Source organism: Misgurnus anguillicaudatus, chromosome 8 (assembly GCF_027580225.2).
Source record: "Misgurnus anguillicaudatus chromosome 8, ASM2758022v2, whole genome shotgun sequence".
NCBI lineage: Eukaryota > Metazoa > Chordata > Actinopteri > Cypriniformes > Cobitidae > Misgurnus > Misgurnus anguillicaudatus.
Window position 1 is genome coordinate 33,563,741 of NC_073344.2, and position 17,046 is coordinate 33,580,786.

Below are 17,046 nucleotides of genomic sequence, written 5' to 3' on the forward strand. Positions count from 1 at the left end.
TCCCCTTGTGGATATTTTAAAAATTTGAAATGAAACCAATACATCAGTCATGCAGTGCAAATGTGACTGGCTTGTTCGACTTTATGGGGCGCCGCGGGGGCTGACAGGCGGATGACGTTAAGGTGCCGCGAGAGCAATTCGAGAAGTCCTACGGAGAAGTGTAATTTCGAAACGCTCTCGCGGTACTTTGACGTCATTCGCCATTCAGTTCTGGCGGCGCTGCATGAAGACAAACAAGCCTATTTTGCAATAAAATAAAAAATAATGGCAAGTAATTTTTAAATGCAATTATATAGTTTAAACATATTAAACGCGAAATAATATCTAAATAATATATACGAATATCCATCATATCATTTTACCACGCATAACCTTATGTATGTTCTCTTTGAAGCTTTGCCATATTGGCTCTCATATAAGAACATAACACGACAGCATTTTAAACTTATGCTTTTGAGTTTAACTGAAGAAACGAAGTAATTTACATCTGGGATGGCACGAGGGTGAGAAAATTGACAGATTTTTTTTTAATTTGGGAGAACTATTCCTTTATTAAAGATAACAGGTGGCGGAAACAGCGGCCCCTGCTGGCTGAATGACGTGTATACATGATTCCCGTAGCTAAATGCGCCACAGCAAGTTGTGAAAAGACACAGTCGGAAGAGGTCGTCGGCTTGAGTGAGCCGTGTCTTAATTTCTAAAAAACAAAAAAATAGCAACATCAAAACAAAGTCTGTTTCATCAAAATGGTTAAACTTGCGTTTACCTCCGGTATTGGGCAGAAAGATTTGAAAAAGGAGGAGAAAGGAGAGGCTTTGATCCCTCAGGATGTGGTGAGTTTCGTTAGCTTAAACGCTCGCTAACCTTCTAATGTGATTAAAAACAAACAGTAACGATTTGACAACAACGGCTTGACTATAAACCTAGTTATATATTAATCGTAACAGTGGTCGGGAAATAATGTATAGATAATGTTGTTCACACAACAACGCCAAGGGGATATTTAAACGGGAAAATTGGCGAAAGTTACGTAAAAACATATTTGTCTCCAACTTAATTGTCATTGGGATACTTTCGAATAAAAACACAAAGGCGGCATTTATCAGGCTGTTAAGTATTGTACATTGTTATATTATCATATTACAGTTTTGTTTTGGGTGTATGTCGAGGGAAGCCATCTCCTATCTTTCAGTTTCTGTGTGTTTGTGTAATGAGTGGCAGCTTTGCGCTTACAGGAAAATGGCCGACGCTTCAACACAAACATCCGGATATACACAAAACACAAAGTCTTACATGTCAGATTTGTATCTATGCATGCCTATGCAGTATTGTGAAACACAAAACAGTGTTTGGCTTATAACCACGCATTGCACGTATATGATTTTTGCAGTAGTCCGATGTCCGTGCAGTGATATTGATACGTATGAAATGTAGGACTCTAATGCACGTGCATTTGTTGCATCTGACACCGTAATGAAGTTAGGAAGAGGAAAGACATGTTTTGCCATATCGTGGGAGACTTTACGTCTCGCAAGACCAGCTCCCACTCATACGCGTCTACCGTCTGCTGCCTCCACAAGATCATCTGTCTCCGTGGATGAGTCAGCTGCAAATGCGCGAACTGTGTTGACAAGATAAAAAAGAGGTCGTGAATAATTCATAAAAGACACTGTTGTGTCTGCCTGATCCGATATCCAGGTCGATGGTGCAGCCTGATCCAGCATCTAGCAGACACAACAGTGTCTTACAGAAACTAATGCAAATGAGCAGATCGTGGAGAGCTGTGCCTCGCATTTCCTCAATTCAGAGACTGATACTTGCATGCAGCAGTTAAATGTATCAATTCATCATTAGATAAGCCTGCTGTGTGGTCTGACTTGCAGTCTGAAGTCCTCTGTCACACAGGTGATCAAAGCTTCACTGAACTTGTGGCTGAAGCCGGCTATTCAAAACACTTGGTCTTACAGAAAGTCATGCAGGCTTGGGTTATTTAAACAAAGACGGGCTCTGTTCTGGCTAAGCCGTGTTCTGCTGTGTGTGTGTGTCTGTGCATTTTGAAGCCGGTGTATTTGTGGGTAAAAGACAGTGAATCCCTGTCACCCTGTGTTTGGGATCTGATAAATCAAACAGCGGGATATTCATGTGACCTTCATGCAGCCTTTATGAAAACTAACCATAGTTTTTAAGTTCAAATTCGATTTCTGTTTATAAAACAGTTAGTTCCAGTTCTTGATTCTGATACCTGTGTCTTATTTACGATAAAGCACAGCTGTGACCGCTGCACCCAGCGATAGGTTGAAGTATAGTTCGTTTTTTACACTATCGAAAGCACAGCTTCGCTACTTCATTTGAGGGGTACATAGGCACGTACTATTCTGATGACAACATTTGCATAACGCAAACTATAAGCTGATCGTCGCATATGTGTGTAAGATTAACTATACTAAGGCCTTAAAGGAAAACACCACCGTTTTTCAATATTTTTCTATGGTCTTACCTCAATTTAGACAAATGAATACATACCTATCTTTTTTCAATACATGCACTTAATCTTTGTACAACGCGTCGTGAATGTGTTAGCATTTAGCCTAGCCCCATTCATTCCTTAGGATCCAAACAGGGATGAATTTAGAAGCCACCAAACACTTCCATGTTTTCCCTATTTAAAGACTGTTACATGAGTAGTTACACGAGTAAGTATGGTGGCACAAAATAAAACGTGATTTTTTCAACTATATTGAACTATATTGCATGGCGAAAGAGCACTTAGTTTGCAGCATTTTGACCTCAGGTGCAGTAATATTGACGGAACGAGAGGAGTAGTCAGGAGTGATGATGTTACTGTGCGCCAAGGTCGTACTACTAGCGCATGTAACCACAGTAGCATTGCAATAGCCAAAGAAACAGCAGCTTGGGCAGTACACCTACAATGAAGGTTGAAAAACGTTTTTCACCTGATGGGAGGGATTCTAGTGGACCAATCACAGCACTTGCGGTCTGTGTACAACAGACGCATTGTTACATTTTTGGCGAGGTGCGCGTCAGGCTGAGCAGAGCTATGCACAGCCTACAGTGTAGCTATGGCGTAGAACCTACACATAACTATAAATTACACTTGATCACTGCGTAGCACCATTAACAATTAAACATGTGAAACATATCGTGTGGTAATCGTTCAGGTAAACAAGGCTAGTGCTGAATAAGACTTCGTTCACACTGCAAAAATTAATGCTCAATTCTGATTTTTTTGCTCGGATCTGATTTTTTCTTTGACTGTTTGCATTACGTGGCTAAAATCAGACAGCTGTGTGAACTATTCGTGGTCCTGAACTGCATCGCATGTGCAAAAGAACAATACTACGTCACGCGCAGCACGTGGTAATACGGAAATGAACGTGCAGCCTACTGAGTGGGTGTTGTGGACTTAATACGGAGCTGCGCACAGTGCCGCTGCTAGCCATTTTGGTGCCCTAAGCATAATTCCTTTATAATGCCCCCCACCTCGACCCTAAGAAAAAAAAACGTTTGTTTTTGCCAGTTAAATTTTTTATTGCCAAACATATAACTTAATAGCAGAAAGTAAAATCTTCACAACTTTAGCCAACACACACTACACATTTGAAAGTGGAAACTTTTATAGAATAGCAAAACAGAAAAATTACCAAACTTAAATTATCAAAATAATCCAGACATGTTTTTCCAAGTACAATGTCACTTTAAATAAATTACATTAAATAAACATCAATAAGTAAACAAGAATACTCAATATTCTTAAATAAAACAAAGATTCAGAGAACTAAGTGTCACAGTAATGTTTGCTTCATATCATGACGTTTTATATTTATATATATTTAAGAGTGATGAATTGTAACATGTGGACTGACTGCTAACGTTAACTTTTACTGAGAAAGTATTAACCAACGTCACGTCAAAATAAACCACTAAATAAACTACTGCTCAATATCTAAAGAAGAAAGTAAAAGCTGCGCCAGTTATTTGTAAAATGCATATGCATAGGTAATGCATTACGATTAGCAGCAGCTGCAGCCCTTGCGCATTTCCCTTATTTAGAAGTGAATGATTAAACATGATGGACTTACCTGCAAGTAATGCACGGGCATCATCCCGCAGTTTCTTTTTTTCCCATCCTGACTCCTGCTGTCTTTTCGGGGACATTTCCAAAAGTTGCCTTCTGACTGGCCGTTTCTATATCCGAAAGCTGCAGCCTGCGCGAGGTCGCACATGCAGGCTGCATACGTCATCCAGCTTTATTTCAGTTAACTGAACAATACATTAGCAAGTCATAACCATATTACAACAATTTACGATTAACTAAGAATAATAGTTAACTTTATAATTGTTAATATAACGAAATAAAAACGTTTTGATGCCGTATGCAGCCTGTAAATGCGACCTCCGGAGGCTGCAGCCTTCGGATTGAGAAACGGCCTCTGTCAAACTTCGTCAGGCGCCCGCGCGATCAACCGGCACGGACAATCAAAGGCTGGGGGGCATACTTTCTAGACTAGAGCCATTAAATTTCCTTTCCCCCTCTTTTGTAACATATACATGGATAAAAAGGGCTTAATAATATTTTTATAGGCTAATTAAATAATTTCAGCATTAAAATTTTTTTTCATTAGGCTATTATTTTTGGTGCCCTCTCAGCACGTGGTGCCCTACGCACAGCGCGTGATGCGCGTTATGGGAGCGGCGGGGCTGGCTGCGCAGACCGGCCAGTCGACGCGTTTTTATCTCAGTTCCGTGGGAGCGAACGATACGAGCCGAGGCAGTCTGTTCCCGGGTCATGGCAGGTCCGTCATCTGGACAATGCTTCAGGAAAGTCAAACACACTTATTTGCGTGTTAAGGGCTTTTTTATGTATAAGGCGATGTGCAACAGAAGCTTAATATTTAATGTCTTGAATGTTTTTAAGTGGTTTTGAAAACATGCCGTTGGTGCCTATTTCCGCAATTGTGACGCACATCAATCTAGAGTGACGTAAAAGTCACTTGAATTCCGTTATGACTGTTCAGACTGAGGTCGCATTGCAAAACATCCGACCTGTATCTGATTTAGAACCACATATGAAAGTGGCTCAAATCTGAATCGAAAAGATCAGATTCCATGTGGTTTGTGCTGTTCACACCATAACCATTACCTAACTACAGTATCCATGTTTTTATGTTTTATAAGTGCAGTGTATTGAATGAATCTTTTGTGTTTATAGTTGAAGATGTAAAAATAATTAATCTAAAAAGTATGTTGTTTTCATTAGTCATTTAAAATGTAAAGTCAGATGTTTGCTTTTTCTGAATGTTCTTGGTTTTAGATGAGCTCTTGTACAATATTACAGCAGACACGACCTTCAACATGACGGAAAGAGATAAGGTTGTTTGTTTACTAAACCGGAGGGTTGGTAATGACGACTCTGAATTGCACTATTGCCATGGGATTTTCAATACAGACTGCATCCCCTAGACACAACTGTAAACAAACCTGTATATATCATAGACTTTCCATGTGAAATTTACCCACTTTCATTACACCAAATGTCCTAGTATGGACTGACTGTACAAGTTTGTGTAGCTTTCTTATTATCTTTTATCGAACAATGTGGCAATCAAGTAAATGTCCTTGAACTTCGTGGACCAGGCAGGGCAGGTTTTGAATGAATTTTCTTGTTTACTTTCTCTTTCACTCATTGTGTCCGCAGATTTGATGTTCATTTGCATCATGCAGTATGTTTGTTCTTCTTGGTCTCTAGAGTGAGGTTAGAAATTTCCCAGTATCTGTTGCACACAATGCAATTGTTTTGACCAAAGCCACGCCCGAGTTTAAGCAAGCTTGCATAAAAAGATTTCTCGTTTAACATAAATAAACAGTATGTAGGTGGATTCGGAAGTAAGATATTTTGGGAACGTTTCAAAACACCAAAAGTTGGTGTCGCATGAAAACCTGATTCAGTATAACATGCAATATTGGGGGGTACGTTTGGTTGTTTATATACAATAAAGCTGTGTTTTGAGAACCTGAACCAAAAAACATGTTGCATTTTCCAAAACAATACTGTTGTTGTGTCTGTGCAAACTACAGAAACGATAATGTCGTCTGCATTCGTATTCCGTGTTCAAGGATCTACAGCTCCTAACCTGACATGTATAATACAGATCTGTGTTGCTGTCTGTATGCAAAACGTATTAAAAACGTAAAGGAAAAACGTATCCGCTTTTAGTACACTGTAAATGTTATCATTGTTAGTAAGACCAAAAATTATTAAAGGCGGAGTTTGAAAGCCAATGTTGATATTTGAAATCACCTAAACAAACACGCCCCTACCCCAATAGAATCTGGACCTTCTGTTGATAGACTCGCCCCACACATACGCAACCCGGCAAGGATGTCGGTTAGTAGACACGCTCCTTACTGCTGATTGGCTATAAGTGTGTTTTGGTAGTCGGCCCTCCTCTTTTTCCAAAGCGTTTTTCAAACATCGTGGACTCCGCCTTTAACTATCTTTTTTTATGATTTTCACAAACGCTTAATGCCTTCCAGAAAATGTGTAATACATTGATAGTGTGTTGAAGCGGAATTTTCGTAACGTTCTTTGATGGACTCAATTAACCAGAATGCACTGCGCGAAACTGAGTCATTAGCTCCACCCACTAACCACTGATCAATGCAGCCTTCAGGCTTGTTATTTCATGCGGCGCCGCAAGAACCGACAGACGGATGACTTCAAGGTTCCGCGAGCTGTCAATCAAAAAAAACTTTATTATCTACTGTCAATCATCAATAGTTGACGACCCATCAAATCACCATTACTGTAGCAGTTAAAAGCTTAAATTTTTTAAATGGAGTTTGATGGCACATTTGATGGCAGCACAATCAACTACATATATGTGATGAAATATAGTGTTGGAGCATAATGTTGTTTTAGGGTGGACTTCCACCTTAAGTATATAAACATACAATATATCAAACTAGGGATGTTAACAATTAATCGATCTGCAAAAATGTGTCGATAAGAATTCAATCAATAAAACTTAACAATTGTCGAATAAGCAAAATTGTGCACATGTGTGCGGCACCTGCACAAAACACATACAGCCAGAGAAAAAAAATGAAGCGAGCGCACAGAAGTTAAACTAGCCATGACCAAGCAACGCTGCTATACACGGGGAAGTAGACCAGAAGCCGGTTTTAATGAACAGATTAAAATGTAATCCTAAATTCTGACTGTATAATGTAAACTTTAACTGACTGTTGTTACACTCAGAATGCCGGCAAAATGTATCACTGATCATTATTGACTGGCTACAAGCTAGCCAAGTTGACTGTTGCAGGTTTTCTAATGGAAGGTTGCCATCTCCATAATATAAGTATCTTTGATGAAAGATAAATTGATGATTTTATTAAAACACCAACTACATTGACTCATTTTACAATTCCACTAGCATGTTATTTAGATAAAATACATTTTTTAATTTGCATAAGGAAGCTGGCATTTTTATGCACACTTTTATGTCATTGGCTATATGCCACTTCAGTAAAGGCTTATTGCACTATTACTGTTAACGATTATTCGATTGATTGATCGTTAATTTAAACGATCATTGAATATGTGAAATTGCATAAATTGACATCCCTATATCAAACAAAAGAACAGACCCTCTGCTTTAAAAAAAAACTCTTTTATTCAAACTTCATTATTCAAGCTTTTATCTCTTAATTGACAGGTTAATTTGTCAATGGTGGGGAAAGAGTTAACTCCAGACACTTAAAGTTTTTGTTTTGCTGTGGATACTGCTGACTTTATGTTTGTGTTTGTCCGATGCAGGATGTAGAAGACGGCCCGTATATCAGGCACCAGTCCCGAGCCTGGTGTTGGTGCATGTGTTTGGGCCTGGCCCTTATTCTGTCCGGCGTGGTGGTGGGCGGTGCTTACCTGTACAGGTATTACTTCGTAGAGGTAAGAGAAACACTTTGAAAACAATTTACACACGTGACATGCAGAAGCCGTTACTGAAAGTAGTATTTAGCCAACTCTAAAAGATGTTAATTTGGATATGACGTCTTTAGGAGACTGTGTACTTCTGTGGGGTGGACTACCTAGAGCAAAATTACAAGATACCGGACAGCCAAGAGGAGAGTGAGATGGATTCGCCAGCAGCGTTAAAGAGGGTTGAGGAGAGAGTGACTGTCATGGAGGACGAGGGCATCGCCCTTATTAACATCCCGGTTCCCAGATTCAGCGACAGTGACCCTGCTGACATCGTTCATGATTTCAACAGGGTAAGAAGCAACTTGCCACCTCACATGGTGATTTCTAAACAAACCCAAGTGTAGTAGAATTACAGAGACATTAACTGTAATTTTGGTTCTTGGTTGTCTAATTCATCTCAAAAGTCACCTTTGAGGATTCTGTCAGGAAGTACCAGACCACCTCAAAATAAGCGTGCTTTCTTTTTGCTCTCAGAGGTTGACGGCCTATCTGGATCTGCGCCTGAACAAATGCTACATCATTCCTCTTAACACTTCTGTTGTGATGCCACCCAAAGACCTTCTGGAGCTGTTGGTGAACATCAAGGTAATAATGATGACATCACAGCTATTCCTGAACCAGCATTAAACACATGCACTACCATAACGTAACTCTTTGTGTAGGCTGGGACGTACCTGCCGCAGTCCTATCTGGTCCATGAACACATGATGGTGACCGAGAAGGTGGAGCATCTGGAACAGCTGGGTTACTTTATCAACGGCCTCTGCAGAGGCAGAGACGCCTATAAACTGGAGCGCAGAGAGACTGTTTTTGGTAAACATACACAATCTACTAGTATCTTTTTAAGCTAGTTTAGACATTTCATTGTCCTCTTAGGCACCATGAATCCTAATAGCTTTGTGCTGTACTGTGTGAGTGTCAGCTCAGTGATACTTTGGCCCAAGGCTTTGAACCGGTTCACGGAACGAAAACAAAAACTTTTGATGTTTTGCAAGGAACAGAAACGGAACCAGAAACTTGGAAAAAAATTTGTTCCAGAACAAAAACAACGTAATTTTGACTTTATGTGGAGCGTAGGGCTGTCACTTTTCGTTCGAAAATCGATTGCACAATCGATCGGACCAACCAAAAAAAGTTTCGAAAACGAAAATAGGTAATCGATTTTACTAGGGATGCACCGAAACGAAAATTATTGGCCGAAACCGAAAAAAGGAAACCAAGGCCGAAAAACCGAAACCGAAACACCGAAATATTATTATGCCAATTATTAGTACAATTGCATTTATGGCTATCACTGTGTACTAACTTTACTAGGGGTGTGTGACGAATAAAAAAAACTCACAGTTCGGATCACATTACAGTTTTTGAGGCACAGATCAGATTATTTTTCGATCAGCAAAAAGGTGGGAAAAATCTAATAAACAATAAAGAAATTGCAAACATTTATAAAAAAGAACAAAGTTGTACATTAATAAGGTCTGAAATTAGCATTTTAACGCAACTGAATGCTATTTTCACATATTATCTGTTCTGTTGTCAGACATATTGTGGCGTTTTCCCAGACAGGGATTAGACTAGTACTAGACTAAAATAAATATAAGAGCTGTCCAAACTGAAAACATCTTGCACTGACATATCTTTAAATATATCAGTGCCTTTAGTTTGTCCTCAAAATGCACACAAGTAATGTTTTTAGTAAGGCATGTTTGTTTAAACTAATTATATTTCCTAATTAAACTAAGGTCTAGTTCTGGCTAAGCTAATCTCTTTCCAGGAAACCACCCCTAATACTAATGGCGCTTTTCCACTGCATAGCACCCCACGGCCCGGTCCAGCCCGGGTCGGGCCAGCCCACCTTTGGGAGCTTTTCCATTAGGTGCAGTACGTGGTACCCGATACTTTTTTTCGTACCACCTCGGTTGGGGTTCCAAGCGACCCGAGCTGATACCAAACGTGACGCGAAAACACTGTAGATCACTGATTGGTCTGAAAGAAACGTCACTAACAGCGTCATCGCTAGCTTTACCTGTGCTAGGCTAGCTTGCGATGTCTCGAGCAAACATGTTGTCATCTGTGCTCTGCTATAAGTTCCCAAACACCCTTTAAGCGACGAAAAACATCCACATGTTGAGAATCAGGGACACCATGACAGTTTTTTCCAGGCTTGCATTTTGTGGCGGAACATTCGCGACGAGCACGTCAGCATTATATGTGACCCGTCACGGAAACCAGGGACACAAGTCGGCAGCACAAGTTTCGAGAAAATGAGAAACAAAGTTTTTTTTTCAAAATTTGTGATTTTCGTTTTATTGCAGAATCTGTTAGTTGAGATCACGAAGAAGCCTCTCCATGTTTGAGATAGCAGTTTATGTATATTTAAAAGCGTACATTTTGCGGTTAAAATAGGCTTGTTTTCCGGAGATTCTAGCGTGCAGCGGGGGGCGTCATTGTCTGTGTGTATATTTACATACTGTATAAGCTTGTGTTTTCGCCTCCGCCCCCAAAGGGAACAGCGTGACTACTGAATAAGGATAGTTCGCCCAAAACTGAAAATAATGTCATTAATGACTTACCATTATGTCGTTCTAAACTCGGAAGACCTCCATTCATCTTTGGAACACAGTTTAAGATGTTTTAACATTAGATTTAGTCCGAGAGCTTTCTGTCTCCTCCATTGAAAATCTATGTACGGTTTCCATGTCCAGAAAGGTAATAAAAACATTATCAAAGTAGTCCATGTGACATCAGTGGGTCAGTAAAATTGTGTTGATGCATCGAAAATACAGTTTGGTCCAAAAATAGCAAGAATTACGACTTTATTCAGCATTGTCTTCTCTTCCGGCTCGAGCGTGAAGTCACGTGACTGTAGTGACGTGGCTGCTCTGTCCCTTAAGACATGTTTGCTGAGTTTTATTTATTTATTTTCAAACTTATAGCGTGCGTCTCCCCAGACTGTAAATGAAGCTCGGGCGCACAAAACAAAAGAAATATAAAAGAAGCTGGGGCGGAACAAATGACAGTCAACCGCATATACGTCAGCCGCGTCACTGACTTTATGGGGCGCCGCAGTCGGATGACGTCAAAGTACCGCGAGAGCTCTTTAAGAAATCTAACGGAGTAGTTTAATTTCGACTCGCTCTCGCGGTACTCTGACGTCATCCGACTGCGGCGCCCCATAAAGTCAGTGATGCGGCTGACTGTTATTTGTCCAAACACACAGAAGTTACACAGAGATCGTTGTATTCTTTATATAATTGGCTACATGTTTTGTCTATCAATATTTTCCATGAAGTCATTGGCTGATGGAGGAACGAGCGAGCGATTGGTAACATCTCTTAAGGACTTCACGTTTTCGACGGTGCTGTTTTTGGATTATCTATTTTCAATACAAACTTTGAAGGCGGGTTTATGTGTTTAACGGAACGTAAATACCGGAGTGTAATCTGATATACCCTTACATGTTACGATGTAAATAGTCCTCAGATTGTATATTATATTGTATTACCAGAAGTTCATGCGAAATAGACTATATATCTATATTTCACGGATTATACGCATTTGTGGACAAAAATCATTGGATGATTCACACATCTGAAACAGACTGGATTCGACTTGTGATCCCCGCAAAGGTAACGTTAAAAGTCCTGTTTATTTTTGCATTTTGTCATTCGGACTTCTGTAATAAAATACTACACATGATGGTAGAACCTCTGTATCTCAAAACGGCTTTACAGGGGGTATGGCTTAGCTAAATGAGATGTAAATGAGCCCTTTGTCTCTCCAGCCAGGGAAAAGGGAAAGTGTTAACTTTTTTCTTTCTCAAATTTCTCAGCATTCTCTTTCTTGAATGTGTTACATTCAAATGGCCACAACTTCTCCAAATCTTATCAGATTTCCATGTGTTACACATCGTTGGAAAGCTTAGAATCTGCACTTTCAGAATCTATGAATAACTCAAAATGCCCCAGATCCGACTTGTGTCCCTACTTTCCGTGACTGGTCACATATGCTTAAATGCAACTTCAGTGAGGCTCAGAGGAGCGCCGTCGGCTGACGCCGCGAGTGTTTGAAACTGTCATGTGATACAGAGGTAGTGATAAACGCGATGTGCAAACATCTATTTGTGGTGGCCAATTTTAATTTTGTGGCGGACTGAGAAATAAATAAATGTATGGGAATGTACAACAACGCTCTCCTCTCACTTGTATGATGTCACAGCTGTGGGCAGCGCAAATAAACACGCCTAAAATCCCTCCCACTGCGAAGTGACACTCAACTCGATGGAAAAGCCAACTACGCCAAAGTGAGGTGAGCTGACCCGACCCAAACTAAACTAAACCGTGGGGTACTATGCAATGGAAAAGCGCCATAAAATAGTGACTAAACATGACCCAATAACCTTGTGTTTAATCCAACCAGCTGTTACTTTAACTACTAAGTTACAAAAAACTTGATTTATAAACGAGACATCGCAGACAATTCGGCGCAAATTACAAAATTGCCATTACACAGAGTTACTACAGAAGGCATGCGCGGGCATAGGAGAGAGAGAGCTCGCGCACAAGCACATAGAGAACCAGTATGTGTGGGAAAACATTGCTAACCTTTCATGATAAACTCGAATCAGTCGTCTTCTCTGTCAGTAACATCTGACGTTTACGTGAAAATGCAAGTACACAGAGGAATCCGCATGGAAAACACATCCAACTTTTAATTCTTTCACTCAGTGTATGAGAGACGCTGTCTAGGGGGTTCACGCACAGAGAGAGAGAGAGCGCGTGCACAAGAGAGGCACCACCGAGCGCTCACAACAATAAATGAAGCCGTTTTAAATGAAAATAAAAATGTAAATGTTGCGACCATTGTTGATTTTGTGGCGCACACAAACAAATAAATGTATGGATAACACTGCCAGGAGCCGAAGCCGCCATTACGCGAGATTAATGTAAACAGCGTGACGCGTCGCGTAGTTGACGTAATCGATGACGTTGACGCGTCGTTGCAGCACTTTTGAGCACGAAGGGGAGGGGTGGGAGACGACTGATCATCGTGAGTGAAACCCAAGCGCTAGCGCACAGATGAGAGGGGCGCGGTTGACATTCATTTTCGGTTTACATTTTCGGCTGGATTTTTTATTTCGGCCCGAAACCGATAATGCCATTTTCGGCCGAAATTTTCGGCAACCGAAATTTCGGTGCATCCCTAGATTTTACCAAATATGTACACTATTAATTTTTAAAGAATTAAACAATTAAAAATATAAACGTAATAAAACTCACAAACAAGCAGGAAAATAAAATGAAGAATTCCGAAAGTGCAGTAGGCGTTGCGAAAGCTAGACAGAAAATACCCAGCAATTTTACGCACCTATAGTTTTATGCTTTCAATCCCTGCATCTAGTGTTTTTCAAAGAAAATTGAGGACAACGTCAATGAACCTGTGCAACACGAGAGAGCGACGAAACAGACCTTACATGAGCCACCATTGCCAGCTGACAGCAAACCGCTTTTGTGGTGGAAGATTGATAGTACGACATACCCCCACCTTGCGCAGCTGGCAACGAAGTACCCGAGTTTCCCTGGGACATCAGTGCGGTCGGAGCGCGTCTTCTCAACAGATGGACATATAGTGAATAAAAAACGCTCTGGACCCCGAAAATGTTCATGATCAACTTGTTTTCCTGACCAATAAATTGTAATGGCCCTAGTCTTTTTGCGCATTTCATTATGCCTGCCTAGTGCCGCCTAAGTGTCTGTTACGTTTAATAAAAAAACACACAGCATGTTCTCAACTTCAAGTAAGTCTATTTAAAGTTTCGTTTTTGAACAATTGTTTGAAATGAATTGAATCATTATTTAAAATAATTTTTGAATTGCCTAAATCATAAATGCAGCCGGTTTGAAGCCTGCAGTAATGTTTTTTATTTATGTTATGGCAGCAGTCCACTCTGCATATTTTTTTCGAGAATGTTGCACTACTGTTGCTGTTTGTTATTCTGCACGAAACTTAATGACAAAAAATAAGAAATATTGCTGACTTGTGCGTTTCCAACGCTCTCTTCACGTTTGTCCGTTATTTGGCGTTGAAAATGGAAACGTCTTTTTAGACATGGAAAATCGATTTTACAATCGATTCAATGAACACTTATATATTAAAAATCTAAAATGATTTTTTCACAAAAGTGACAGCCCTAGTGGAGCGACTGTTTATGCTGTATCTTCGTCCCGAAGTGCCGTTTGGAATTCGTCCTCCGTCTGTGTGTGTGCGCGTGTTTAAGTGCACTCAAAAGTGCCTACACGGAGAGACGCGTTTCAAAAAGCAAGCGAACAATCTTTCTGTTCTTGACAGGACACATACAAACAAAATGATCTCGAAATACTACAGTATTCTTTTTTTTTTATAAAAACATTTAAGTTACTTGCCAATAAACAACATGGCATTTTCCTTGTCTTAATTCATGTATAATGCTGAAACAAATGTAGGCATGTTAAAATTACGGTTATGCCGCTTACATAATGTAGCAGTTTTTTAAATGTTTGATGACAAGATAGAGACTTAAAGCAACACAAAAGAGTTTTTTTACCTTAAAAAAACATTTCCAAAAAAGTTTCAGTCGTTCATCCACTCAAAGTACTTTTACATTCGCTTTGCAGCGCTCTATCGGCCAAAACCGCACTAAAGAAGTTTCCAACCGTCGGGTCGCGATCCTGTAGTTCGAGTAAAAACTACAAAAACTTGCTTTACGGCAGACCTACAATCCAATCAGAGCCAGCTATGCTGCAGTAGGCTAAATAATTTACGACAGTGGTTATGGACATTTCCGCTTCTAACCTGTAGGGGGAGCAAAGAGCAAAAACTCTTTAGTGTTGCTTTAAGGAAAATTATGTAGACTAATAATTTAAGTTTAATGTCCTTATGATCAGCCTACTTATTTGTATGTCCCACAGCTGACATGAAATGTTATTAGCCGGTTGGGGAACGTCAATTTTAGGGTTGAACTGAAAACCAGAAACGTTAAAATACTGTTTCTGTTCGGAAAGAACCAATTTGGAAAAAAATTGGCCTGACTTTGCGTGTGTGTAGCAAATGTCTATGGGGTTTGGTTACAATAAGGAATGAGATTATAAGCATGCATCCTTCTGTTTCCTCCTCGCAGGTATCCAGAAACGGGAGGCTCTTAACTGCCACAAGATCCTGCACTTTGAGAACAAGTTTGTGGTGGAGACACTGATCTGTGAGCCGTAGTAGGGAAGACGACGGCCGGGTAGCAAGCAAAACCACTTTTAACAAATTCCACTTCTTGACCCTTTCTCTCCTTCCATTAAACCCCTTTTCTTGTTTTCCCCGCGTGCGTGTGCATGTATTTATGCAGCGTGCGTGAATGACGCTCTCAAGATTTCTCAATCGACATTACAGAGGAGGTGAGCAACATTATGCGTAGACTATATGTGTAGGTAAACGTTTTGACCCTTTCTCTCTTAGAGATGCATTTTTTCACATTTTGGGTTTCTGGTATGCAGGGAGTCTTCAACAGGGTGCGTGGGATACGTATGATAATTTCTAGATGATAGCTACTGCCGAGTTGAACGTGACAGGATAGGACTCGTAGAGGATAAATGTAAGACTATAATTTATCAAAATTGCACTAAATGTGTATCGTGTGCATTGAAAACTGTGAACGTCTGTCACAGAAATCAGATTACTATTATTATATATTGGAATATACATTTGACTAGAAAACTGTGTGTTTAATGGCCACTGTAGGAATATGCATAGATTTGATTGTTCTGTACTAGTTACCAAATTATTTTGATAAATTTTGCGCTCTACTGCTCTAAGTTAATACACTGCTCCAGTTTGTCATATATTAAAGAAGATTAGGAACAAATAGATATAATGTAATGTAAAATGTCAGGTTTTGGTTACCGTAGATTATATGAAATATCACGTATACAAGATCGAATTAAATGCAGACTAATAATGTATGTAGCTTGAAGGCATTAAGCGATAGCGGGTGTAAAAAGAGGGATAGATTTCTGATTGTAAAGATTGTCTAAATCTACTCAAATGTATGAGTCAGTTGAAATGAGATTTATACTTTGTACATAACCCAAAAAGGTTTTATTGTTAAACTGACATATTAACACAATAAAATTGACCACCTATTTTGTCTCAGCGTTTTTTTGTTTATAGAGAAATTGAGTTTATATTCAAAACCCTATAAGTGCATCTGACATGTTTTCTTGTAAATAAGCATGATTTTTTTTATTCTGCTCTTATGTTTAGGTTAATTTCAGTTCAATAAAGACAACCGGTTTATTAGTAACTGAACTTGGCCCATATTTTTTTTTACAAATGTCACAGCAGATTACTCTGGGCCGGATCCATGCCAGAATCCATTGCGGATCCGGTCCGGAGTCGTCTGCTGTCTGGGTTACTTTTATGTGTAGTTAATACCCAGTGAACTAACACAAACAACTGGATTGGCATAAAGAAATAAATTGTTAGTCCATGTTCGCTAATGCATTTACTAATGTTAAAGGTGCCAAAGAATGCATTGAAATAATGTTAACCCTTATGTGTTGTTGGGGCCATTTTTGGCCATTTTTGTTATTTTTTCGTCTTAGGCTATGTCCACACGAAGCCGGTGCATTCCCTATCCGATCTTTTTTTTCCCTTGCTCTAAAAAAATAATCCGTAAACACAAAACCACTGAAAGCGGTGTAGTATATATGCCGGACCAGTATGGGGCGCTGTAATTCTGCCACAGATACACTATACACGGAGAAGAAGACTTTGAGCATGCGCATAACCAACGTATGGTGTTGTCCATTATCGCTTGTTGGTCACCACAATTGCATATAAGCAATAGATTTTGCTGTAATAAAGCTAGTAGGCTTTAGTAGCTTCTGTAGCACGAACACAATCACGTAGTCCACCGTTATTGTTGTTGCTGTTACGTGTGAGGCTTCCGACACGTGATGTGATGACGTTTTCGCTTCACAAAATATACGGATTGGCTGTACAGACGAAACCGCAAG

General features: G+C 39.8%; 1 protein-coding gene across 1 annotated transcript; it reads left to right on the forward strand.

The window, feature by feature from the left end:
* The first annotated feature begins 618 nt into the window (after nucleotides 1-618).
* Nucleotides 619-16,170, forward strand: itm2ba (integral membrane protein 2Ba). Its single transcript, XM_055212165.2, has 6 exons — nucleotides 619-833; nucleotides 7,841-7,972; nucleotides 8,083-8,295; nucleotides 8,480-8,590; nucleotides 8,668-8,818; nucleotides 15,162-16,170. Exons 1-6 carry the CDS (start codon nucleotides 747-749, stop codon nucleotides 15,248-15,250), a joined length of 783 nt encoding a protein of 260 aa, XP_055068140.2. The 5' UTR covers nucleotides 619-746; the 3' UTR covers nucleotides 15,251-16,170.
* Nucleotides 16,171-17,046: the final 876 nt, after the last annotated feature.

Bases quoted from the DNA above. Each gene is read 5' to 3' on its own strand.
- itm2ba (XM_055212165.2), top strand. From the start codon at position 747: ATGGTTAAACTTGCGTTTACCTCCGGTATTGGGCAGAAAGATTTGAAA. The intron at 834-7,840 runs GTGAGTTTCGTT...TGTCCGATGCAG, and splicing joins CTTTGATCCCTCAGGATGTG to GATGTAGAAGACGGCCCGTA. The intron at 8,296-8,479 runs GTAAGAAGCAAC...TTTTGCTCTCAG, and splicing joins TCGTTCATGATTTCAACAGG to AGGTTGACGGCCTATCTGGA.